The 26,145-nt window shown below is 40.5% G+C and overlaps 2 protein-coding genes across 3 annotated transcripts in view; both read left to right on the forward strand.

Annotated features, from left to right (window-relative positions):
* Positions 1-1,492, forward strand: part of anxa1a (annexin A1a) — a 12,410-nt gene extending 10,918 nt beyond the window's left edge. Inside the window, exons 8-12 of the mRNA XM_015037314.1 lie at positions 205-349; positions 435-530; positions 631-689; positions 779-901; positions 1,032-1,492. Of these exons, the coding sequence (XP_014892800.1) occupies positions 205-349; positions 435-530; positions 631-689; positions 779-901; positions 1,032-1,088 (480 nt within the window). The 3' untranslated portion in view covers positions 1,089-1,492. The remainder of the gene's footprint in view (positions 1-204; positions 350-434; positions 531-630; positions 690-778; positions 902-1,031) is intronic.
* Positions 1,493-2,185: 693 nt separating this feature from the next.
* mfsd3 (major facilitator superfamily domain containing 3) lies at positions 2,186-25,922 on the forward strand. Of its 2 annotated transcripts, XM_015037316.1 has the most exons (7): positions 2,186-2,370; positions 2,819-3,618; positions 14,619-14,766; positions 19,202-19,302; positions 20,835-20,944; positions 24,092-24,335; positions 25,699-25,922. In XM_015037316.1, exons 2-6 carry the CDS (start codon positions 2,925-2,927, stop codon positions 24,296-24,298), a joined length of 1,260 nt encoding a protein of 419 aa, XP_014892802.1. In that variant the 5' UTR covers positions 2,186-2,370; positions 2,819-2,924; the 3' UTR covers positions 24,299-24,335; positions 25,699-25,922. The 2 variants fall into 2 exon arrangements, with proteins under 2 accessions (XP_014892802.1, XP_014892801.1); XM_015037315.1 differs by lacking the exon at positions 25,699-25,922 and having other exon boundaries at positions 2,187-2,370; positions 24,092-25,619.
* Positions 25,923-26,145: the final 223 nt, after the last annotated feature.

Below are 26,145 nucleotides of genomic sequence, written 5' to 3' on the forward strand. Positions count from 1 at the left end.
CAAATGGTTCTTAATGTATATGGATATGTTATCAGCAAATAAAGTAACATTTTTTAACTTTCATACTGCATTCTTACATTTATCTGAATATTCTGCTTGTCTGAGCTTTGTATTTTTTGTATACATTGTTTTTTTTCTCTTTTTTAGGTTGATAACGCAGATAAATAAGTGTCTAATGGTTTAATGTGCTGTTACACGTCGTAGGCTGGCAGGACTGAAGGAGTCAATGAGCAGCTGATTGACAGCGATGCCAGGACTCTGTACGAAGCCGGTGAGGGGAGGAAGGGCAAAGACTGCTCCGCCTTCATCGAAATCCTGACCACCAGGAGCGCCCCACACCTCCGCAAAGGTCAGTGTGGTAACCTGCTGAGTAAGATGTTTCCGTCCCTTTAAGAGATAACACTATTCTGTTTCTTTCTTTATTTTTGTTTTAGTGTTTGATAGGTATTCAAAATACAGCAAAGTGGACATGGCCAAAGCTATCGACTTGGAGCTGAAGGGAGATATAGAAAGCTGCCTCACAGCAATAGGTGAAGGCAGATACTTGCGCTCATGATTTTCATTTACTTAAGAAATGATTATAACCCTATACTAGAATTAATTTTGATTCATTCTTCTGAACTGCAACAGTGAAATGTGCTGGAAGCAGGCCGGCGTTCTTTGCGGAAAAGCTCTACTTGGCCATGAAGGTGGAGTCTGTGTAGCAGCAAGGTTCTGGCTACTCTGTGCCGACTAGCAAAACATTTCCTAATTCGTTGCTTTGCTCTTTCTCCATCAGGGTAAAGGCACCCGCAAACACATCCTGACTCGCATCATGGTGAGTCGCTCTGAGATCGATATGAAGCGGATCAAGGATGAGTACAAGAAAAACTACGGCAAAACGCTCTACCAGGACATTCTGGTGAGCAGACGTCTACTGATGATATCAAAACATAACGTTTTCTTCTATTACGTCGGACTTTACATATTAAGATGGATATAATAGGCCATTCAAAACTTTTAGAGTTTAACTGTTTCTCTTTTACCATCAGGATGACACAAAAGGGGACTATGAGAAGATCCTGCTTGCTCTCTGTGGCGAAAACTAAAAGCCTGTCTCTGGGACCAAAGTGGAAAAAGCCAAAGATCTCCAATGATATTCAGCAGCTGTGGAAAATCCCTTATTATCTTTTGACATGTATGGTGCCCTATGCACTCGTGGAAGACTGAGAAGACGTGTCTTCGACTGTCATGACATTTAGCAATAAGCAAAAGATTCTGTTGAAGTTGTCACTGCTTAAACCCTCCCTCAACCCCAAAATATTTTGTATCGTGGCAGCAAAGGTAGCACATTGTGCTCCTGGACCAATGCTTTAGACTGATTTAGCTTTGCATTTATTTCCAGAGGCTCAAAAAGCTTATGTCTGATGTATGCAGGCCAATCATCTAGTTGTAGTAAAATTTTTGAAGGAGCTTTAACATCTGCAAATAAAAGCTTTTTTATTGAATAATCTGATGGGGTCTTTTATTTATATGTGTACGTACATATGGTAAATCAATGTGCTCTGTTGTTAAAAAATAAACAGTGGCAGTACGAGGAAATGTATGAATTGCTTGAACCAGATAGTTTTGGGAAACATAAGTTGTTTTCTGCTAGTAATAAAGAATAAATAATGATACAGTGCATGAAGAACTAAACAATGAAAGCAAACTTATTTTAATAATTTGGAGGCCAGAGCAAAGATTTGTTTGATCTTTTACAATCTACCGACAAACTGTAGCTTGAGGTGCAGAATGCAAATGAATAAAGGTTTAACTGTATGAAATGTGTTTCACATTAAAAGTAGAGCAGGGTCTTCATTATTGGCTTAATCATTAAAGATCACAAAAAAAACATTTTATGTGTTCTGCACACCTTAGAAAAGCAATGTTTAGTTCAAAGAAAAGGCAAGAAGCAACAGAAGACTCAGAAACCTGAACTTCATGCTGTATTAGTTACACACTATATAAGGCAGTAGCAGTTTTATTTCATAGCAAAACATTTTTTAGGTCAAGGATTAGGCCTACATGCATATTTTTAACCTTTGTTAAACTATGCATGTCTCATTGAGATTAAAAAAATTACGTGGTATAACACCTAGATGTTGAAACAGTTGTAGTTTTTCATGCTGGTCTAAATCCACGAGATGGCAGTATTGTAATGTGAATAATGCCGGCTGCGGGGAACCTTCAGAGAAGAAGAAACAAAGCCTGTCCGGCTGGTTATCCGCAGACGGGGGATGGCCGTTCTGGAAGCTAATACCTGGCAACCTCAGGACCCAGCCCAGCGCTGTAAACAAGCGGAGGACACTCAGCGGTTAGCTCAAGCTGCAAGACCCAGCGTTTCTCTCTGTATGTGTGAAAATACCTCCTGTAGCAGCCGTAGAGCTACTCTTCATTACTTTTTTTGTTACAACAGCGCCTTAACTAATGCTGACACGTCATATAAACGTGTTTTAAAGTGTTAACCCGGTGCACATCTAGCCCGCTAACCGAGTCTTAGCAGTTTGTCAAAGGTCTGTTTAGAAATGTCACTGTGCGTGTGTTGTGATGATGCACATTGAATGATTAAAACGCGTGTTTAATTGTCATACTGAATGAGCAAAAGGGTGTTTGACTTTAAGGAAGCCGGCGGGGTAACGTTACTAGATGTAAGTGAGCTGTGCAGAGCAGCAGTAAAACAGCAGTGAGCAGCCAACCTTATAAGGCTGCTGGAAGGACTTAGCCACATAATACATCATACAGACCGAGTTCACCTTGACTAACCTTGATCTTTCCATCTTTGTTTCTCGTGTTTCAGGTCAAAACAGTTGCAGTTCACTCGAAACACACCCTTTAATGTGAATACTGACCCATGGACCAGTTCAGAGTCTCCTTCACCCCAGAATCACTTTTGGAAGTAGATCATGAATGACAAACTCGTCTTCCTGGGCCTGCTGTACTTTGTCCAGGGTATTCCCTATGGTCTCCAGTCTTCTCTGCTTCCTGTGTACCTGCGTGGAGCCGGCCACTCTCTCACACGCATTGGTTTCACCAAGATCCTCTACTTTCCCTGGGTGCTGAAGGTACTCTGGGCGCCTTTGGTGGACCGAGTGGGAACCAAGCGTCGCTGGCTGGTGGGGACGGTGTCTGGGCTGGCGTTGACATGCCTCTCCAGTGCTGCCCTGGCTCCAGAAGCACACATCTGGGGTGTGGCTGGGACTCTGCTGGCCATGAACACCTTCGCCTCTGTTCAAGATATTGCTGTAGACGGGGCTGCCGTTGGGCTGTTGAAAGGACGCGGGGAGCTCGGACTGGGCAACACGGCCCAGGTTGTGGGATACAAGGCTGGATCGGTGTTTGCCGGTGGTGGGCTCCTGGCTGTGATTGATGTGGCTGGATGGAGCTGGATGTTTATGCTCCTGACATTTGTGTACGCAGGCGTGGCTCTGTTTGTGTGGGGGGCCCCTGTGCTCGACGATGAGAGCATAAAGCAGGCAGATGGTGGCAGGAGGGGCGGGCAGGGAGCAGAGGCTATGAGGCCATGGAGGGTGTGGAGGAAGCTGATGGCAGTGCCCGGCACACCTTGGACAATCCTGTATGTGCTCACATACAAACTTGGTAAGTCTAATCACTATGCAAATGCGTTTCCTGTTTAAACAAGTACAACTTTACATAGCAATGGATGTGTGCATGCAGTGTGTTCTGCTGCTTAAACTTATTGCAATGAAATCACCCGAGTGTCATTATCTCACTATGTTCTTCAAGCACCTTTAACTTGGCTGCATCAGACGCCGCTCAAAAAGCGAGTTCAGTGGCCAGACCGGTGCTGGTGGTAATTTATGGTGAATTCTCTACAACCAGCCCCTTCCAAGTTGGGATTTGACCGACGAGCTTGACGACAAGTCTGGCTACTACCAGCATATCCAGACTCTCCATTTTCGTATTTAGAACAATCTTTCAACGTGTTGACAAAAAAGATTGTATTATCTAAGAAAGATGTTTATTAGATAAAAAAATACTCATATGGGTTAATTGACTTTGTTTTTTCTATCCAGTGCCATTTTGAATTTTTTGGTCAGGGTTGGTAAACAGTCTTCCTCTTCCCCAGTTAGAAATTTGACTTGAGGAGACCTCTCTGCTAATTTTTCTAACCTGAGCTTGGAAAGCTTCTAAGTAAATACTGAACAAATAATAAAGCTATACTTATTCAATCAGTCTCACAATGCCAATTGAAAGTAACTTTTCATCTCTTTGTTTTTATCATAACAATATAAACTCCCAAGTTTAAAGGGCCATTTCCCTTTTCTATTACAATATTTCTGACTACAGTGACGCCTGTAAAACTTCACTGTTTTATTCTACATACTGTGAGGACCCACAAGGTATTCACTTTGATTATATCAACTTTAACATGTGAAGAAAAGTCCTGATAAGAAAAGCACAAACTGAGTAACCATTGCATAGACATAGAACATGTTACCTGATTCGAACTATTCAGAAGGTTTCCTTAAACTAAATAATTAGATTATTTATTATAATAAATATCAGAATTTCTGAAAAAAATTGTTCCAACATCACATTTGGATTTTTTTGTATAGAAAATATGCTTGCATTCATCGGTTCTTCAGTATTTCCATCAGTCCAGTGAACTCTCCATTATTCCACCCATCCATACATCTATGGTTCCACAAATCCATCCGTGGTTTTTGCGTTTGTGTCATGTAAAATCTGAGGAACATCTATATTTGTGTTTTAGAATTGGACCAAAAACTAAAACTAAAAACCTGGAAATATGAGTCTCGAAAACATACAGCATTTTGAAATGAATTACGAGTGAGAATCCTGTGTTGAGAAGTGCATCAAAAACTTAGAAAGGAGATTGATTTAGCCGCTGTTTAAGCTCGTATAATTATGTATATTTGATCACAAAGCCCACCAACAAGATGAAAGACAGAAACAAATTTGATGGAGAAATCAGATATTTAACTAAATCTATGTTTCCTCATTTTCTGTTTGAAGGTGAGACTAACAAATTTGCATTTTTGGTAATTTTATCTTGATTGGTGTTGCTGCCTAAGACCACTAAATCACCACTAGATGTCACTGTTGGTGTTTTGGTAACAACTAAACACAGTCACCAGTGTATTGCTGAAGCCTGTGGAAGTAATTGTTGCAAGCCAGTTTGTTCTGTCTCCTGTGAGAACACTAAGAAATACAGACTGTGGTCAGACGAAGCAGCTTCTGGTACTTGGAATGAGCACAGAAAGTTACTCCACAAAGCTCCATCAGCTTCTTTTAGTTTGCTAACATGTCGTCAACAATACAAAGTTAAAATCTAAGGTGGTCCCGTACAAGTTAAGCTTGAGTGTTTGGTAGCGAGAGTTAATATGACCAGAGTTTGGTTTTTGGTAGCAGAAGGGGATTATGTGAGGATTAGAGCGTCTTTGTGTCTGTGGCGTTAAGAAACTGAAATGGAGGAAACCAGGCATCTTTTCTGATGTGTATTTACATGTATGTGTGCAAGTGGGTGGTGGGAATCTAATTGTCTCCTCAGATTTGCACAGTTCTTTCCTGTGTATGGGGTATGGATCCATACAGCTTTGTTTTTTTTAAACAGTGCACATCAGGGTGTGTGTTTTTTCATTTTTTTTTCTTTTTTCTTTTTTTTTTTAGTGTTGAGGTTGGCTCAGTAATCGGATAATCCCCTGCAGACAACACTGCTAGACAAAATATGAAGACTGGCTGGACCCCCTAATCTGTCTAGGAGCAGCCCCCCCCCCCATGCAACACTCTCTCTGATCCATGAGTGCACACATGAAGGCACACAACACAGTATTGGTTGTTGCTCAAGAATACAACAGTTATCAAGTTTAGCATTGTCAGTGCACTTATTGGTTTCCTTCTTTGCAGTCATCACATTACAGAGTTTCCCCTTTTTGCTATTTAAATGCCTCCTATCTGTGCATCCCAGTGTAATCTATATGCATCTTATGTTTTAGATTAATCTTAAATGTGCGGCCTATGTGAGACAGTATTGTTTTTGTTCAAGGGGGTATGTGGATATGTTTGTGTGAGACCGGTAATCTGTCTGTCTGAACAGCCTCCTCCCCAACCCCAAACACCTCTCATAATAACACGCATATACAAGCACAAAAACCCCTTCTCCCTCATCTACCACTAATGAACTCTGAGTTTGCTCTGCTTCCAACTCTGTGGCCAATCATTTGCTGCCTCGTGTCTAAACGGTGACCCTTGTGCCATCTGAGGCCATCAGCTTGGTGGGTGAACTGTCTGGGTAGACCGACAGACAAGGGGGAGCGAGGGGGAGAGAGGCCGCCCAGGAAAAATGGGAAACGAGCCAGGGTAGAGGCGAACAATGAAGGCCTGGAGTTGCAAATACTTTTCCAAAATCTCATCAAATCTCATGGAGAGGTATGAGATTCTCAAGGTACGATAAGATTCAGTAAAAATAAAGCAGCTTCAAGGAATATCTGTATTTACGTGGGGTGTAATGTAATGGGATCTCGTTGTACAAGATCTCAAGATATTAAAGCATCACAATATCGTTGAAATGCCTGCCACCAGCCAGTTGCTGTCAGCTTGTTTTCGCCTGATGAAGTTGGGATAGAAGATGCCCCAGTTACTCTTAATTCACTTGATGATCAGCATTTTTGGACTTCCAGTAGGAATTATAAATGGCAATGGCGAGAGAGCACTGGAAGTTGTTGAGATGCTGAAGGAGGCACAGAGTATCGCTATGACAGCCGATGGCTGTGCATCTAGGGGTACAGCTGAATTAATGCAGATTTGTAATAAAATTGATAAGAAGGGGAACATGAGCAGAAAAATGAAGGGAAATATAAAACAGCAATTTACCGAGATATGGTGCTGTATTAACCTTTTTAGATGGGGGTCTTATCAAAATATCTCAAACACGACGTCCTTCTGAGCGTTTCCTTGGTGTTATTTGAAAAAGTCTTTCTCCGACTTTGCCATGAGATCAAGAAAAGGTCTTAAAGTGTGTTGGTCTAGCAGCACCACAAACTTTGTTTCAAATATATTTTAATAATTGCATTAATTATAACTGAGATGCTCATAAAGTAAATTTTAGTTTTAACACATCATTGTCACGTTTCACATTGGAAAGATAACATCTGGAGCATTTGAAGCTGCACAAGAACCAGAATGTGAAAAATACCCACTCCAGTTCTAACCAGAACTGAACATCTGACAAAGTTGGAGAACCATTCAAGTTAAAGTTGAGGTATTTCAACAGAGAAAAAAACAAACAGGGTCTTGGAGCGAAGACTGGGGAAGAGGATGAATTAATAAACACCCACCACATGGCTCCTCCAGCAAGGCAGACAGCAGAACTGCAATAGAAGTAAACAGACTTTGCCTTGTTCATTTACATGATCACTATAAATGTCTTCAGGTTTAGGTTGGTGTGTTCACCTACCATGTCCACTCTGTCATGATAATACTGAGGCAAATGTTGGATTGACTCAAAAATGCTTGGTGCTCCATCGAACTGTGAAACACACTTTGATCACTTTTGCACATCTTTTTTGTCATCCTTATGCTGTACTGTGCCACATCAAAAATAGTGATGAATCCTAAAGGCGACAAAACTTTAAAAAATCATTTGTGTCATTCCCTAACCAGGAAATGCCAACCCAGTTCATCTGGACCCTCTTCCCGACATGTTTTATGTTTTCCTTCGACAGCAAACCTAATTTAAACGGATGGGTCATTAAAAGGTTTAGCTGGACTTCATAATGTGTCTCTTGCTTCAGAATACATGAATAAATGCTAAATAATGTAAAGCGCTTGCACTGATTAATTGGTAATAATAATAATAATAAAGATGTGGCTTGTTTTATTAGCAGAATGGTAAAACGAAATCATATTAGAGCGGTTGGACCAATAAAACCTAACTTCATATTACACGGGTCATTCAGTCCAAAAACTCATAAGAAGAAAATCCCACCCAGTGGCCCAGAGGGCTTGGTATCTGCAGAGGGGTTATGTTATGTAATCGTTACCTGATGTTCTGGTCTGCATGTTCTTGAGTCCTGAGTGCCATAAAGAGCTCCTTGTGTCCAAGTGTGTGACAAAAGACTCGTATGCATTAGAGACTGTGAAATTCCATAAAGGCAGGTTTTATGCCGTCCCTAGTGAACCTGAGGAGCTGAACAGTGCGTGCGGGTGCGTGTGGATCCCTGTGGACCTTCTGTATGTGTACGTGCATGCTGCATTGTCCTCATGCATGTCGAATCTATGAAGCTGTCTTCATTTACCCTGTTGTTTGCGGCGAGTGCTAATTTTGTTCTGCAAGGTGACTGTGTGTCCTCGGTGATCTCCTCTGGTCTGACAGCTCTTTTGTTTAAGCTGCCACAGGAAGGTCAGGTCCTCGCCGACCTCGCACCATCATCTTAAACTTTTCATTTCCCAGCTCCACTCCATAGGAACTCCTTTGCATGTATACACACAGCTACACACAGCCTCAACTTTACACCAATGTGCCTGATACCCATTGAATGTATTACCCTAAAATCACTTGTGTATGAATTAGCTTGCCAGATATTGTGTTGGCAAAGAGATATTAGTGTATTTCTAAGACATACAATAGCTGGTCAAACTGTCTTTTTAGGCTATATGTGGAGCTACATGCACCTGATCAGAGTTTAATTACGTTTTATGTCTAGGACTTGTAGTTTGACAATCAAGAAGGCCATTAGAACGGTGATTTTGAGATAAATATAATTTTACAACGTTCTGTTGTAAAAAAAAAATCAAACTTTTTTACTAGATTTGGTTATGATGTCTTGATGTTCTAAGTGTTTTGGATCAGACTAGTTAAAAGGGAGGTGTTGGACTCTTTGGGTGTGACCTGGAAGAGGTCCCATCTGGGGATTTTGTGTTGTTCCTGGAGGACTTCAATGCCGATGGAGAAACAAAGGTGTTAGCAATAGGGAAGTGCTTGGGTTTCGTAATTGTATCGTCAGACCTGCGGCACAACATCTTGGCTCTCGGGTGAAGAGACAGACGGGCTGATCACCACCTGGTAGTCAGTTAGAACCATTGGCAGAGGAGTCTGCAGGACAGACTTGGAGAACCTGATCAGGTGGTTTGAGACGAGGACATCTGATGGTGATTTTCAACTTACACCTACAGGATAATTTTTCTCATGTCCCGAGGGAAGTTGGGGACATGGTATCATATTGGGCTACGTTCAGGACCTCTGTTGCAGATGCGGTTTTGAAGAACTGTGGCCTGAAGATTATCGGTGGTTGTCATAGTGGCAAGCACAGGACCTTCTACAGGTTACAAGTGGTGATGTTAGCCAGCAGGCTGAAAAAGGGCTTTAGGGGTTGGTTGTTCTTGGGGATTAATGCAGCAGCTGACATGTACTGGGTGGCCAGGAGGACTGAGTTGTCTTTGGTTGCAGAAGCAAAAACTTCTATAAGGGAAAAATTTGAAGAAGTAGAGAGAGATATTCGGTTGGCCTTATTGAAAACCCATTGGCAATTTAGAAAGGGGAAATATGGACCAGTCCACCTATCCAGGTGTTCGATAGGGTCGGATGGGGTATCTGGGTGGCTTTTAATTGCTATCTGATCCTTGCATGCCCAAAGCAAGAGCTGTCTGTATTCAAGCTTGTTCAGACGGAGACAGCCTGGGCTGCCCCTCGTCACCAATCCCGTATGTGGTGTTCATGGACAGGATCTTAAGGTGCAGTTGCAGAGATTAGATCCATGGCCTTTAATGTCCACTTGAGCTGAGCTCAAAGTGGCTGGGATGAGAGATCCTCTAACTTTGAGGCCATGGTTCTCCACTAGAAAACGATGAATTGTCCTTCTGTAACACAAACTGCAGGAGGTCCTTGTTGCCATCAGCATCTACGACAACTCTTTGACGAACATTGGATGAGTTGCAACATTTAATTTTCATGTGGGATTTTTGAATTTGAATTTAAACTTAGAAATCAGTGCAGGTTTTACCTGTAGCTATCAAAATGTTTATGTTTAAGGAGCTTACCCTCGTTTGCTTCAAGGATCATCTTTGTGCCAAAATTGCTCACTCCATCCTTTTTTTGTGCCGCCAGTAGACGGGCACAAATCGATTGTAAATGACTATTTCTGACTCTGAAGTACAACAGTAGTCAGTAAAATAGATGCAAAGTTATCATTATCTTTACATATTTTCTTCTTTGCTATTAAAAAGTGCTTTTTGGCATTTAAAAACAATATACATTTTAATTATAATTTATTTTCCTTTCATGTTTTATTTATTTATTTTTTTGCTGAAGAACTTATTTTTGGTTTGTTATTAAAGCCAAGGACTGAAAAGTGTTTTACTTTGGGATGTCCCACTCAGGACTTTTTTGTCTCTGATGCTCAGACACATTTTAGATCAGGCATTTACGGGGAGAAGCAATCCTAATCTGACATTACATAAAAAAAACATTTAAAAAAAATCCATGACATGTATAGGTTTGAAAACCCCCTAAATTATAAGGTAAAGATGATCTGGTTGAGGCTTCAGTAAATGTAAAACTTGCAGAAGATGTTTACAGGCACAGCAATTTGCTGAAATATCATTGTTCCTGGTGAGGAACATTTAGTTTGTTAGAAACACAGATTTGTTACAGCAAAGCACACGGCCTAAGTACAGTTTTGCAAGCCGTGGACATGGTAGCAGATCATGGGTTTTCAGAAATTGTTTGGCAGCTGACAATAAATCACAACAACAGTACTTGGGAGTTTAGTCTCATTTAAAGAACCCTGCATTGTTGCTGCAAAAATTTATAAAATGTTATTAAATGTATGTGTGCTTACAAGCCTTTTAAATAACCAGGATCAACAAAACACCCCCTTCCTAATGCTTGTCGCTCTTTTAACGGTAAATAGTTTTGTCTGACTGTGCTGTCTGTAAACACAGCTTTCTTTGAGCCTGCCATCCCTCTTCTGTTTCCTCTTCACTAACCTCCTAACAATGTCTCTGTTCAGCTTCCCCTCCTCCTCCTGCTTCTCTGTCTGCAGCCATCTTCATCGCTGAGTGCTATCTTCTCTCCTGCGTCATGTTCTGTTTGTGTCTTACTGTTCATGACTGTATGACGCTCGTTTGCTGTATCAGTTTTCTCCTATTACTTCTCTTTTCCTAATTGACCTGTTGCTGTTTCTGTCTCATTAATCTCTTTCAGTTTTTTGGTGTGAACCTTGACTTGGTCTTTTTCACCGATTCCCTTTTTATTCCGATTTCTGACATCTTTTGCTCTTCCTTCTTCTTCACAGTTTTTCTATTTTACTTGCTTAACATAATAGAGTTCCTGCTAAAATAGACAATTCTTGCTTGGAGAATAGTTAATGGGATAATCTACTTGTTCATATTTGTCTGTGTTTCCAACCAATACTCCATGTGTAAAGAAACAATTGGTTGAACATACAGAACTTTGAACTAAACAACGGACATTGAAGAATCACATCATGTTTACCTTATTAACAGAATCAAAATATAGAAGATGCAGTTGGTAACTTCTAAAAAAATATATTTTTTACATATTTACTCTCCTTACATAAGAGCAAGGAGCTGTAAATGTACAGATGAGTATGCATGGCCACCAGTGGCGGCAGATAAACTGTTGTCCTGCAGGTTGTTTCTCCACCAGTCGTACAGCTGCAGCACACCAGCAATCTTGAACTTGTACATGCTGAGTGGTGGAGGATGTGAGCAGCGTGTACACAAGTTGACTGACGGTGCTAAGACCTTCCTCTTGGCTCTCATTGGTTGTTCAGAAACAAGCAGAACAACGGGCTTCTGCAGATTGCAGTAGGACCACAGCGAGGAGTTCGATTTTTGCACAGATTATCTGCATCATATTATACTGTCAGCACACTCTGACGTTTTTAACAGATATGTAAAATAGTTTTGTAAAAGACTCATACTTCAGATTTAAATTGACTTTCGCATCTCAGATTAGTCATTACTATTACTAAAACAGCAGATTTCATGTCTTCATGAAGTGTGAGAGATGGAAAGCTCAGAAGGATAAAAGAGAGCAGATGTCCAGCCTTTCTTCTAGCTCTTAGTCTTGCTCTTTCTCGCTTTCTTGCAGCGTAGGTAAGACTTAGACATGTCCCAACATGTAGCAGAAAATACAGTTTACCTTCAAATATCTATGTTCTTACTTTATGTCTTTTCTAAGCATTGATACTAAAAATGGCTCATTTTGAGTCTCAGCAACACTGAAGAATGTCGAACAAGAAATGACGGCGCCTAATATGGTGTGTTCACTGTTTGGAAAGAGATCAGATTTTTGAGTTTTGCAGCATGTTAGTTTTGAGTGATCCTTTAAAAAACACCACACACACAATAGATATTCAAATTTTGGGACAAAACCTTACATTTGAGCTGAAAGCAGTGAATGTTTGCTTTGTAACATTTACTGAGATAACGAGTTATCAACATGGATGTCAATTAAAAATGTTATAGCATATTTAAGATGCATAAGAATGAAGTCATTTTGTTAATTTTAATCTTCCTTTTCCTTTAAATTCTCTTCTTGTCGGCGTATTCGGGAAAGGTGTTTGTTGGTGCTCATGTAAATCACGTATTATTTATTTTCAGACATTAAAATGCAAGAGGGCTAGTATTACATTAATGTTTTTATCCCCTTATTTATTTTGCTTATTCTACTCACTCTGTTGTCGTGATGAGAAAGATCATTGTGAACCTGCAGTGCCTTCTCTTTTCTCTCCGACTTCATCTCAAAGACGAAAAACAAAACACACTCGTCTGTCGGAAGGCGACTGTCCTCTCTGATTGGTTAAATTAACATTTATGACAGACTTCATGGCACAGTCAGTCCCGTCTGTATGTTGAGCATGTGTAATCTGCCAGCGGTAACACATGAGTGACAGAAGTGAGAGACGAGCGTTTGCTACAGAGAGAATCCACGTTTCCTCCCCAGGTTTCACGAAGGTTGTCACACCATTGTTACAGCGGTGACACTCTAATTCTGCTGCTGCACTCCCAATCACTGGGAGTCTGTTTCATCTGTCTTTTTTTTTCCCCGTCTCTTTCTCTATTTTTGTTTGTCTCCTGGCTGACTGAGTGAGTGAGTCGTCGGTTGTGTTGCGTCGTCTTTGACAGCAGTCTGGGAGCCAAGCTGTCACTCACGCAGCTCCTTGGTCCCACTGTCTTTCTGAAGTCAGTCTCCATTAATATAATAACACTGTGTAGTCGGCACCACTGAATATTTTACTGTAATGTTCCGCAGAACATTACCCCCACACTCAACGCCACACAGAAGAAAGTCGTACTGTCTGACAGAAACTTTTTATTTTGACTGAAAGGTCTTTGTGAGGTCTGTTTCATCTGTGGAAGTTTCTGTGTTTTTTTGTTGTGTTTTCTCTTTTGAGCTTTAGGAAAAGTGCTAGGCCCCTTTTTGATAAAGTGACTGAGGGTATTCTTTTTCTTGTCGGGCATCTATTATTGACACTTTCCAGGAATAGGCCTAGGTACGCGGCACATCGACGCGCTTCGTTTAAACCTGCAGCCGTCATCTCCGGAAAAAAGTGTGTTCTTCGGGTTTGCAGGCTAAACAGTTTGCTCCAGCCTCCTCGTTGAAAATCCACTTTATCTTTTATTGTCGATGAAAAATCGGCTTGTTCCATGAGAAACAAAACCAAAATATAGAAGTACATCTAAAAAAAAGGAATATTATGAAAGAAAGTTCATGTTAATTGTATTAAAGTTTTTTTGTCACTCATTTCAAAAAAGTGAAACCTATTCCTTACACACAGAGTGAATATTTCTTGCCATCACTTTTTGTGATTTTAATTATGACTTAAAGAAAAATAAAAACACTCTCAAGAAATCAAAATGTTACATAGGATCAATAAAAAAGGGATATTTTAAACAGAAAGGTAAAGCTTCTGAAAAATGTTTTCATTTGTATGCATTCAGTTCTTGGTTACATTACTGCAACAATGCGGCGTGGCATGGAGGCGATCCGTCTGCAGCACTGCTGTGGTGAGGTCCAGGTTTCTCAGCAGCCTTCAGGTCATCTGCACCATTGGATCTGGTGTGTTTTATTATTCCATACATGTGGAGTTTAAGAATTTGGATATTTTGACCATTTATCATTTAAATACTTAAAAAGATTTTGCTTGACAATCCTCTCAAGGCTGCAGTTGTCTCTGTTGCTGTTGTTCCTTTTCTTACCACACTTTTTCCATCTACTCAACTTTCTATGAATATGCTTGATACAATGCTCAGTGAGCAACCAGCTTCTTTAGCAATGACGTTTTGTGGCTCTCCCTCCTTATGGAGGATGTCATTGTCAAATCAGCAGTCTTTTCCATGACTGTGCAGCTGAGGGACCATTTAAAAACATTTGAATGTATTACATCTATGTCACTTTCGGAAAGGAGGGACAGATAAAGTTGGAAGTTTTATTTTTTCTGATATTAACTTGAAAAGACAGATTTTCTCACCAATAAGCTTCAAGCTTGAACTGCTGTCTAGCTGTCTTGTTCTGATTTTCCTCTTTTCAGTCTCTCGTCTCACTTCTGGTGCCTCTTTCCCATGTGTCCCTTTCTTTCTTTCTCCAGGTGAGCAGGGTGCCGTGACCATGTTTCCTCTTTTCCTCCTGGATCACCACATGACAGCCAGAGAGCTCAGCTTCTGGAACGGCGTCATCGCCATGGGCTTCTCCATCTGCGGCTCATCCCTCGGAGGCCTGCTGCTCGCCCAGTTCAGGTAGTCTTCATCGGCAGTGAGAAACCGCTGATGATTGTCAAATTATGCACTGTTGATTTAAGACGCTTGGACTGCATTATAGATGACCTTCAGTATCAGCTAATCTGCAGGGCGTAGGGACAAAAACATAAAAGTTCTGGTGGAGATAAAAATACCCAAAACAACTGCAACCATGCTAAAAATATCCAATATGATAAAAAGTGTGTTTGCTGCACTCTCATCATGTAAGATATTATAATCATAAGATATTGTAATCATCTTTACCTTCTTCCTCACCTTATTCATCATGCAGATTTCCCCTTTAACATTTCTTCATCACTCTTGCTTCACTTTATTGGCTTGTGTGTACGTACATGCTTGTGTGTGTGTGTGTGTGTGTGTGTTTGTACCTTTCTGTCTCTCTCTATCTTCTCTCTCTCTCTTTCTCTCGGGGTGTGTACGGTAATTTAAGTAAACATTGCCTTGTTTGAGAGCTCAGGGACCCCCTGTGTGGCGTGTGGTGTGAGAACAGCATGAACAGCAAATCCTTTACACACACTCAGGTACACGCAGAATACACATAAAAACACACACACACACACACACCCCTCAGTTTGCAGAGACAATATAGATGTAGCTGAATGTAGGTATTAGATTTCCCGACAAATGCTAACTTCTTATTATGCTGTGAAGGCTGTGAGGAGTGGAAACCTCTCAGTTGGTTGTCTAACTGATGACACACTCGACATATAAATTGATTTCAAATTAAAATGATAATTTATTTATTCTTTCTGTTAATCTAGATTTTTGATCAGTTTATCTAGCTTTATTTTTGTGTTGTCTTCCGATTCCAGTGTTAAATGTTCATTAAAAGTAAAAGTTTATTGATATTTGAGAATGTGCTCTTGCATTATTATGCCACTACCAATATATTGCTTGAAAATGGCCCACAAACAAAACTATTAGTGTTTATCGCAATAACTTCTGGGACAATTTATCGTCCAGTAAAACTTGTTATCATGACGCCCCTAATGCGGAGCACTGCGAATCACAATATACATTTAAAACAGAGATATGCAATGATGTTACAGAGGTAGGAGTCTTTACATTGTTTTAATTCCAGCAACAGATGTTGTGTCTTTTAAAGTGAAGCTTTTGTGCTCCTTTTCCAGCTTCACGTCAAGTTGCATCATGTGATCACTTTGCAGTAAATGTTCTGTGTTTCTCTGGTTAATGTCGACTTGTGGTGTCTTTTTTTTTTCCCACCTGCCCGTATCTGTGTCAGTATTGTATGTGTGTGCTAGCTTGCCCAGACCTTTGTTCTCTGCTCTCTCTCTCTCTGATGTCAGCCTGTTTGGTTCTTTCCCTTCGTGAAGGAACGCTAATAAACAAAGAGGAAACCTCCAAAGGCCAAACTTTTCTAAGGGCTAAAGTGCTTTGAAAAGATGTCATTGTGATACTTTGCCTTTTGATGCTTCGCGCTGTCTCCATCTCGCTTGTACAGGGAATAAACTCTTCACACACCACTAAAGGCAGAAAACACTTGGAGCTATGCCATCTTATTGTGTCATTTTTCCAAGGATACAGAGATATTTTGTGGATTTTTTTTTTTCATCTAAGCTTGAATCCACCAAGATGTCTATTTTTAATAAGAAATTATCTCAAAATGGCCTCATTCAATGCCTGTAATTCTTTTTTTATGTATGAGGTAAAGGTATATGCTGAGCTCTCATACAGCATGCAGCAAATGACTTCATGCGTTTGTAAAAAATTGGTGAAATATTGATAGGTTGATGTTATTGCTCCTTATAAACAAGGCCAGAAAATTCTTGGTGTGTTGCATTTCCACCTATACGGTCTCCAGACATGTTGCTATACTTTATGACGCATTGTTTATAGAAATCAAACATCTAATTAATTTCCATTCAGTTTATTTGTGTTGAACAATTTACATTAAATTACTTTTCAAGGCTGGACACAGAACTGAATAAATAGCAGGTTGAATTCGTATGTAATTATATGGAGTCAAGTTTAGTACAAATGCAGATCAGCGCAATCAAATTTATTCTGATACAATCCAACCACATAGTCAGATTCCCATCCAATGCCTGCTTGGATATAAATTATGACACCTGACAGCGTCAAATAATCTACAGTCAGAATTTCTGTCATCATTTAGTGGCGACTGCATCGAGCCGTTGATGCTGCAGCAATCTCTCACCCAGAGCAAGCTTGAGGTGACAGTGGAGGGGAGCAACTTTATTTTAACTTGAATAAATATCCGACCAAAATAGACTCGCAATAAATAGGCTAAAAAGAAGAAAACAGATCAAAACACAAAAGCACTAGACTGGGAGTACTTTCTATGGGACATAACGACAGAGTTAAAGGCAGACATTTCTTTGTAAATGAATTTATTCACCTGCTAGGTCATGGCTAACGCACAGCTACACGTTTCTCCTCTGTTACTCCTGTTGTTACTGTCCAAAGGACCGGTGGACCAGAGGTTATGCTGTTGTTCAGATGCAACGTTGAAGCATTATCTGTGCTGTCACATTCGTTTCGTAAAGAATTTTGTGAATAAAAACTACTGTTCAGAACCACAAATGCACATTCAGAGATTTTGTATTTGTAAACATGGACAGAGTTTTAGATGGTAGTCTTGGGTTTCTCTGAGAACTGATATATGAACAAATCTGCTCCAGGAAAGATCTGCACTTGCAGTAATCGCTTAATGTCAAATGACAACTTTTGTAAATGTTTTTACAGTCTTTTCCGAGTAGATGAACAGCAACGATTTCTTTTTAAGAGATTTCTGCAGATGATTTTCTGTTTTAGCTTTGTTATCACAGATCTGAATGCTCATTTTTTTAGCATTAAACTGTCTCTTTGCTGCTGCAGAAATCTTTCAGTCCTACTGACTTTAAAGGTTGAATAAAATAACCTGGTGGTGTAGCTTATTATTAAAGGTAAAACTTGTCTTCCACACACAACATATACACATTTTGTTTTACTTTTACTTTATTTTTATTTTTCAATATTTAAAACCACTAGTAAAGATTAAAATATGTGCCGATAAGTCTTTAAAAGTACATCTATACCATTTAGTTTTCCGTGCCAGATGAACACTTTTCCTTCCTCACCTCTTCTTCTCACCCCCACATTAGCACACAGAGGGGAGGTTGTCCAGCAGGCTGTGTCCCACGTCTAAAAGCCCAGTTGGAACGTTTATCCGCTCCACCATCAGAAACGGCTGAGTGGTCAGTCAGGGACGCTCTTTAGAACCACCAGCAGCAACCTGAGAGCAAACCTATTCTTATCTGGGCCCGGCCTGTGTAAGGTGGCAGCCAGGCGGCTTTTTCTTTCTCACACACACACACACACACACACACACACACACACACACACACACACACACACACACACACTCTCTCTCTAACGCACAGGCACACACTTTAGCATCTCTTGAGAAAGCGTCATATGAAAGACTATCATTGAGAGAGGAGGTAAAGAAGGAGCGAAAAGAGGAATGTCTTTAGCATGTGAATGGTGCAGGCTTGGTTTTCCAGCCAGGATGTAGGCGGAGGCGGGGTTGAGAGTGGGGAGAGGGAGTGCAGTGGAGAAAATAGTGTATTTGTGTTAATTATGATGATTTTACACGTAGAAAAACACAAAAATATGAATGAAAAGAAAATCTAATACCTTCTTGTTTGTTTTCAAAAAGTACTTTTAATCTGACAAACCAGCCTCGTCTGAACACACATTCTAATTTATCGAATATGACTGTATCAAATATGGTTTGCTGTCATTTTAAGTATCGCCGATCAATCTGAAAAAGAGCCACGTCTCAGTGGAGCCCCATGGAGAGGAGTGGAGTGGTAAGTTTGGTGTAGACGCTTCACTTACCGTCTTGAATTAAATATTCTGCTTTGCGCGACAGGCCCTTCTTCCTCACAATCTTTTTTACACATAAATAATTACATGCAGAAAAAACATAAACAAACACACACAGTCCTTTTGAGTGGCAGGTATCCTCTGAGTGATTGGCACTGTTAATCCCTGTTGTCACATCAACAGTGTGAGTGCCCATATGTGTGTGTCTGTGTGTTTGTATGTATGTTAACAGTGATTAATTATCTCTCTCACGCTGAGGATCTCCTTAGGTTATTGATTACGTCACGAATCAAACCCACAGGGGGATGATTTCTTTGCACTAACAGGGAATCAATTAGTGTCTGGGGACTTGTTTACTTATGCGCTTGCTGACATGTAAGTGTGTGTGTGTGTGTGTCTCCATGAATGTGCGTTAGTGTAATTGCATGAGACACGATGAGGTCTTTAAATGTAACGCTGCGAACCCCGAGGCGTTGTCGTGCACACCACGTTTGCTCGCTGATGCACTTTTAGCTCTTAAAGCGTCTTCCTGAAATTTGTGTTGCCTCTTGTTTCTCCTCAGCATCGGGGCGATGATGCGACGGGTGTTTGTGTTGCGTACCATCAGCATGGTCTTCCAGAGTTCTCTGCTCACTGTACTGGAACCATCGCCGCTCATGAAAGGTGAGAAACTGGATGTAAATCCAAATAGACAATATCTCAAAACCAGATGTAGCTTCAAAGTTGTCATGGCTCATCCAGAAGATCCCTGGGATGAAAAAACATGCAGAGAACGACTACTGACCTTCTCCTCTGGTGATTTTAGACAATCAAAGGAGAAAGAAAATGTACTGCTCCAGTAGCTTAAAAAAATTAGATCTAAGGTTTGTAAGTTAAACATCTTTCTGTTAATTTAAAATTATTTTGACTTCATTTCAAAAATGAATTGGGCAAGAGGTTAATTTGGATAGTCCCGTTAATATTCAGAATAGTTTAATGTGCTTCAAATTAAAACACAGATCAGAGGTAGGAACCTCCCAATGAAGCAACAATACAAATAAGTAAAATATATAAAAATATCACATGATTATGTGAAAAGCACAAAATATTGTATATATTATATCAAAAGTTCATATTAAGACTTGAGTTAATTTAACAATGGGAATGTTTACTTTTTCACTTTAGACCAGGTTGGTTTAGATACTTTTTCCCCCCATAAATGAACGAATCATTTGAAAACTGTGAATTGTATTTACTTAATTATCTTTGCCTAAATAACAAATGACTTTGATGATCTGATACATCTAACTAAAAAAAATACATTTGTAAGGATGCAAATAAAAACTACAAATGGCCACACTGTCATATTGTGTGACCTAAACAAATGAGTGCTGATATTCAAATATTTAAATGTTTGAAAGAACTGAAAAGTATGGTGGAAATGACCAGCTTTAGTACAAGCAGTTAAACTAGATATTTAGCATTTCCTTCAGGATGTGTGAATGTGTATCATATTGTGGACATTGACACAAATGACACATTTGGTTTCATTGAGCTGCCAGTCTGGCAGTGTTTAGCATTCACTTCTCTGCCAAAGACTTCGTCTTCCCTATCAAGGCTCTCGCACTGAAAGTCGAGGCCCCCCATCCCGCCTCCGTTCCAAAACCCGACAAAGATTTCAGAAATGTTAAAGGGGAAAGAAAGAGAAAGAAAACAGAAAAACATTCTGTTTCAGATTTTCAATATTACATGATAACACTCCGCTTCCCACTCTTCCAGTCTGATCAGGCAGAGTATCTGTGTGACTCCAGCAGCCTTGCATCGCTGACTGAAGAGTCTTATTCGGCAAAAACTCCGGCGTCTTGAGTGAATAATTCAGTGTTCGTGGGAGCAGAGACAGATAGACTCTGTGGTTCCTCTGTGTTTCCCCACCAACACTGCTCTGCCACTTCCCCTCAGAGGATAACACTACATGTGTTTTGGAGATGTGTCTGTGTGTGTGCGTGTGTGTGATTTGGGCGGGGGGGGGGTAGACTTTACTCCTCGGCTGCTTACCTTTTTCTTGCTGCTTTGACATAGAGTAAGTATGAGGCATAAAGATGAAGAAAACACAGTAATTCATCTTTTTCCCTGTCAGGAAAAGCACCTTTTTCTTGGATGCAGATGTTTTGTGGCTGATTACGATCCACTTTGCCTGCACGTGTTTGCTTCTGCAGGAATGGCGGTCCTGAGCATGAGCGTTCAGCACTTCCTGGGTGGTCTCATCACCACGCTCACCTTCACTACCATGATGCATTGCACTCAGAGGGCCGAGGAAAGCATACAGGTAACAAAGACTTCATTCACTCTCTTTTCCTCTCTCGTTGTTTTGTTTCTGGTAGTTATCGTGTTATTTGGCGGCGTTAGATCATATCCTGTGGCTTAACAAATCTTTTTATGTACTAGAAATAAAGGCTGTGTTCTTTTTTTTTTCTCATCTGACTTGGCTTTATGTGCTATTTTGTAATGTGAAGTAATTTCCTTTCGGGGTTGCCAGAAAAGGACTGTGCCACCCCTATTCCCAGCTCTACCTGCCTCTTCTCACCAGCGCTTTCCACCTGTGAAATCTCAAAATGAATCCCAAACCCAATTTCTGTTTATTGCTTCCTTCTTCTGTTGGATTCCTGCCTCCAGCTACCCGACTAAGTTTTCTTTTCTTCATTTTGGACTAAATGCTCTTTTTGTTTTTCTGACTCCCAGCCTCTTGCTCTCCTCTCCTGATTTCTCCTCTTTGCTGTATCTCCTTTTGTCCCTGCCGTAACTGGGCCATCACCGCCTGAAGGCGATCGCTGTTCACGCAGCCGTTCAGACGTCACTCAGTCAATCTCTGAAGGTGACAAATTATAACTCGCATTGCTGTGGCTCCTCGCGTGTGAAACGAGAACAAAAGAAGAGACACCTGTGGAGCAGGTGTCGTGAAACAAATTCGGATAAATGGCAGTAAGCAAAGACAAAAATGTGCTGATCAGAGCTGCAGTTAGGTTTGAGGGGCGTGGGGTGGAGGGGGATATCTTTCCTTTTCACTGATTCGGTTTGTGAATCTACGTGCCCAGAACAGGAACGCATTAGCCTGTCTGTGCTCGATGTGTGTAGCATGTGCGTGTTATTGAAAGTAGTGCTATCCAGTAACAGAAAGCTGATAGTGTGAGTGCTTGCTAAGGATACCCAGGAGAAAGAAACCAAATCTGTTAAACAAGTTGCTCAGAATAAAGACACTCCACTTAGCTTTGGTCGCACCAGGCTCTCAGAGATCTCTGCATCGGAGCGCTGCCACAGTCTGCCGGCAAAGTCGCTCCGAGCGCTGTGCTTCTCAGCCTGGCTGACAGAGCCGCAGATTCTCACAGCAACAAGAACATTGTTTCGTCAGATTCAAGTAAAATACCAGTTGCTCCAACATTAACATGTTGACTCCGTTTAGTTTAAATATGAGTCCTTCAGCTACCTTGTTTCATCATAATGTACAGAGATATGAAGAAACGCATACTTGATATTCTGGATGAGTCATTTATGCTGTCTGGGAGTAATTTTGGTAATCTGGTTCACCACTATTTTCTGTTTTGTGGATATTGACCAACTATGATTCTCTGTGACCTTTCCCAAGCCGACAGACGTCAGTGACTGTGATTCTAAAAATTTCACGTCTTTAGATAGCGGCACCAGGTGTTGCTTTTTAAGGTATTTTAGGCATTGTTTTCAGAGAAGCCGTAACGTATTTGTTGCAATCCAGCCACTTGTTTACACATCAGCAGAGATCGGAGTCTGTATGTGAGGAACCTTTGGGAACATCGCCCACGGAGGTTTGAAGTATTTCACAGGTGTGAAAGCGCTGCTGCAGGTCGAGGCGTTTTGCCAGTCTCATCTCCATGTTGACACAGTGCCGTCTAAACGTGAAACTTTTTGCCAGTCAGCGTCTGAAAATACCGGTGTTACGTCGATCCGCGTTTCCCCATCAGATACGGTTCCCCCTACGTCATCTTGCACGAATGCTTCTTGTATCTGATGGGGAAACGCGGATTGACGTAACACCGGCACCTTCCAGTCAGCTTTTTTGCGTAAACAAAGCCGTAGCCTGCTTCAGCTTGGAAAGCAGACTCTTTCTAAGTTATTTTCTCAATCTGCAGGTCAATAATCAGTCCTGGTGTGGCTCGAAACATCCAGTCAAGTTTAAATAGATTTTTTTTTCTTTAAGAAATACTCTTTGTAGTTACTCAGGTCATCTTTGGCTTATTTCCAAGCATTGTTCTATAGGCGATGTCACAATGCATGGTGTGTTGAGTGTTTGGAAAAAGATCAAATGTTATATCTCTACTTTCCAAGTTTTTGAGGTACAAAAAATTTAGCAAGTTAAAAATATTTTTGAGTTAGATTTATGACTTCTTCACATTAAATATTTGTTTAGATTATGTGATTGTTTATGTATTTATCAGTTCTAGCTTTTGAATACAGTCTAAACGAGGAACTCATATTATTCAAATATCTCCAGAATCTCTGGTAGCAGTCAGTCTTGCAACGAATCTGAAGAAGCCTCTGACTGAAGACTGTTGCTGTTTGACAGCAGCAGTCTGGTTAGAAAATATACAACCCAGAGTGAATTGTTCCTAGTAAACTGTAAGAAATCTGTTGAAGGAAGTCGCATCGATGTAGAGAAAAGCCACATGTAATTCATAATTACCATCTTAACAAGGAGACATGTATCAAATGTATCAGAGGAAGTCGCAGACTGTAAATGATTGGATGAAAGTGATTTATTTGTATAGTGCAATTTATACAAAAAAGTCTATGAAAATTATGTAATGGAATCACATTTGAACCAAAAAAGGTCAAATATATTAAGCGTGACATAAACAGAAAGGTTGAAATGTAAATTTGAAACAAATTAAATGCTAAGACATGAAAAAATCCACATAAAGCAATGTTTGACCTTTATGTTAAACTGCTGTAAACAGTGATGTTTTCAGTCAGTTCCTCAAGTTTTCAGGGAGTTCGTTCCATTGCTGAGGAGCAGACAAAGTAAAATTTGCCTCCAGTTGATTAGTGCGGGATTTGGGAAGATGGTGCCGGATGTTTGCTTGGAGCCATGCCAAAGAAACACAGATCTGACGGTCTGAAGAAAACAAATACATTTCCACTCTGATTGATGATGAGGGGTTGAATGTCCACACCAAAACGTAACATTTCTTGTTTCATATTGAAAGTAGTTAAGACGAACATTTTTAAGGATAACAATGCGCCTAACCTTTCACCTTTTCCTCACTTCTCCGTCTGCAGTAGTTATTAATTTTTTTACGACGAAGCACACTTTCCTGATTTTTAGTAGTTAATGTTAGATGCTCTCCTCTAACAGAATGTAAAAGTAGACGCATTAAGTAGGAAATGTAATCTGCTGCCCTTGTGTGTCGCTCACCTGTCGCTTCGCTTGTCGCTCTTCTTCTAGGCCACCCACTACAGTTTCCTGGCCACTCTGGAGGTTCTGGGGAAGCTGATGTTCAGCGCTTTGGCCGGAGGAGTGGTCGACTGGTGTGGTTTCCAAGTGGCCTTCCTCTTCTTCCTCACCCTGTCGGCTGGAACGGCCCTGCACGTGTGGACGGCCACCTTCACCGGCGCTCTCAGGGAGACTCAGCTCAAAGAGCAGCCCAAATGAGATCCGTCTTAAACGTTTACATTTAGGGCAAGTCCAGGTACATTAACAATGGACCGCTGGAGCTCAACTGCAAACGTTAAGGAAACAAACTTTGTAGAGACGTAAATTAAGATTAGCAAAGTTATTTCATACATCAACAGTCTTAAATAAATATCAGCCATTCTTTAATTGAGAAAAAACGCTTTCCTTTAATCACTCTGTGACTGACTGCTCTTTTGTCATATTTCACAGGCAGAGATGGCCTTTATTTTGCTTTGAACATTTCTCAAATAGTCTTAAAAAGGCGTAGTTAGGTGGTGAACCTTCGGAATACAGTGTAGATGTCAAATATGATGGAAGTACTCAAACGAGCTTGATTAAAGATGGTTTATTGTGCTTGGTAGAGACATGAAACATACTGAAAGTTTCATAGTAGCTTAAATTAAAGGGAAATATAATCAAAGTTTATTCTGTCATCTGAGCCAGTTTGATATTGTTATACGTCAGCAATAAGAGCTGCAGCCAAAAGCAATAGTGCTAGTTTATTTTCTTATACTGTGGTGTATATATATATAATCTCCTGTGTTGTATGGTTTACAGTTGTCAACTCATTAATCTCTGCTACCTCGTATCAACACTGTAAGGTACGACACAGATACACAGAACATAAAGTAGCTGCGTAAACCCAGAGTGCATACACAGACATCCCATAATATGTCAGCTACAACAAAACGTGATTGTAGTTTGTCTTCAGAAAGAGAATAAAAGTGTCATTTAGCTCTTAAGCAAAGGGCTTTTTTTACGGGTCATAAACCATATATTACATTGTCAACCCTTATGTTGTAAATTCCCACGACGGTGTCGGAGTACAACTCACACTTGTAGGAAACATCTGCCTTACACTCTGCATGGTGCCATCTTGTGTTATTTGTTTGACCAGACTCGATAAGAAAGTCGGCTGTCGGAAAGAAACTTGAATGGCCAGACTTACATGGAAGTTAAAATTCCAAAATCGCACTGTATTACTGTTTGTTTCTTTTAATTTCAGTTTTTAAACATGTTTAATGCACAATAACTAATAATAGCTTCTCTTGCTGCTGTAAAGCATAAATTGTTCCCTCAAGTCTTAGATTTAAACAGGTTTATCCCAGCAGGTTCTGTAGGAATACAGTGAAATCCTGTAGGTAGGCTTTGCTAAAGGAAACATTGGCCACTTGATTTCTTTTACATCATGTGAGAAAGACAATGACATTACATATATAATTATGTAGCCATCTGTGGAACACGAGAGGAAAAGAAAATCTGTGAAATTTGCACAAAAATAAAGCTGCTGGGGACATTTCTAAAGTGTTGTTTTTTGTGTGTGTGTGTGTTTTATTTTCTCTGGATCTTACCAAAATTCTCTTGTATCCTCTCTGAAGGTCTGTTTGTGGTTCTCCCACTTTTAAAAGTTCACTGTGGCTTCTAGCGGCCCGACTTACCACCACTGGATCTCTGCGGCGGTCGTGGCTGACGGCTACGGGAGTGAATGGGCCTCGTGTCACAGCACCCGCAACGTAAACAGCTCTAATGACACAACAAATGCTGTGAAGGAGGATTAGGCCGGCTTACACGGCCCGTCAATACACCTTCACTTTACATGTTCCCACCCGGCCTCATTATCTTGGCTTTCCTTTTTTCTTTTTTTTTTTGTTACAGTGGGACTGAGAGGGAGGGTTTGAGGAGAAGCTTTTATTCAGCAGTGTGCCTCTTTGATTAGATTTCCATTTGAAAACTTGCTTAAAACCACAAACCCACCTTAGGATGCAGTGCTCTAATTACTCAGGAGTTCCTTCACGTATTTATACGTTATATGATAATGTTCACAT

The sequence above is a fragment of the Poecilia latipinna genome, unplaced genomic scaffold (genome assembly GCF_001443285.1).
Source record: "Poecilia latipinna isolate Pla-1442-1.1 unplaced genomic scaffold, P_latipinna-1.0 Scaffold400, whole genome shotgun sequence".
In the NCBI taxonomy this organism is placed as follows: Eukaryota; Metazoa; Chordata; class Actinopteri; order Cyprinodontiformes; family Poeciliidae; genus Poecilia; species Poecilia latipinna.

Excerpts from the sequence above, each read along its gene's own strand:
- mfsd3 (XM_015037316.1), top strand. The coding sequence starts at position 2,925 with ATGAATGACAAACTCGTCTTCCTGGGCCTGCTGTACTTTGTCCAGGGT. Across the intron at positions 3,619-14,618 it reads TGTGCTCACATACAAACTTG|GTGAGCAGGGTGCCGTGACC; the intron begins GTAAGTCTAATC and ends TTCTTTCTCCAG. Across the intron at positions 20,945-24,091 it reads GGGCCGAGGAAAGCATACAG|GCCACCCACTACAGTTTCCT; the intron begins GTAACAAAGACT and ends CTCTTCTTCTAG.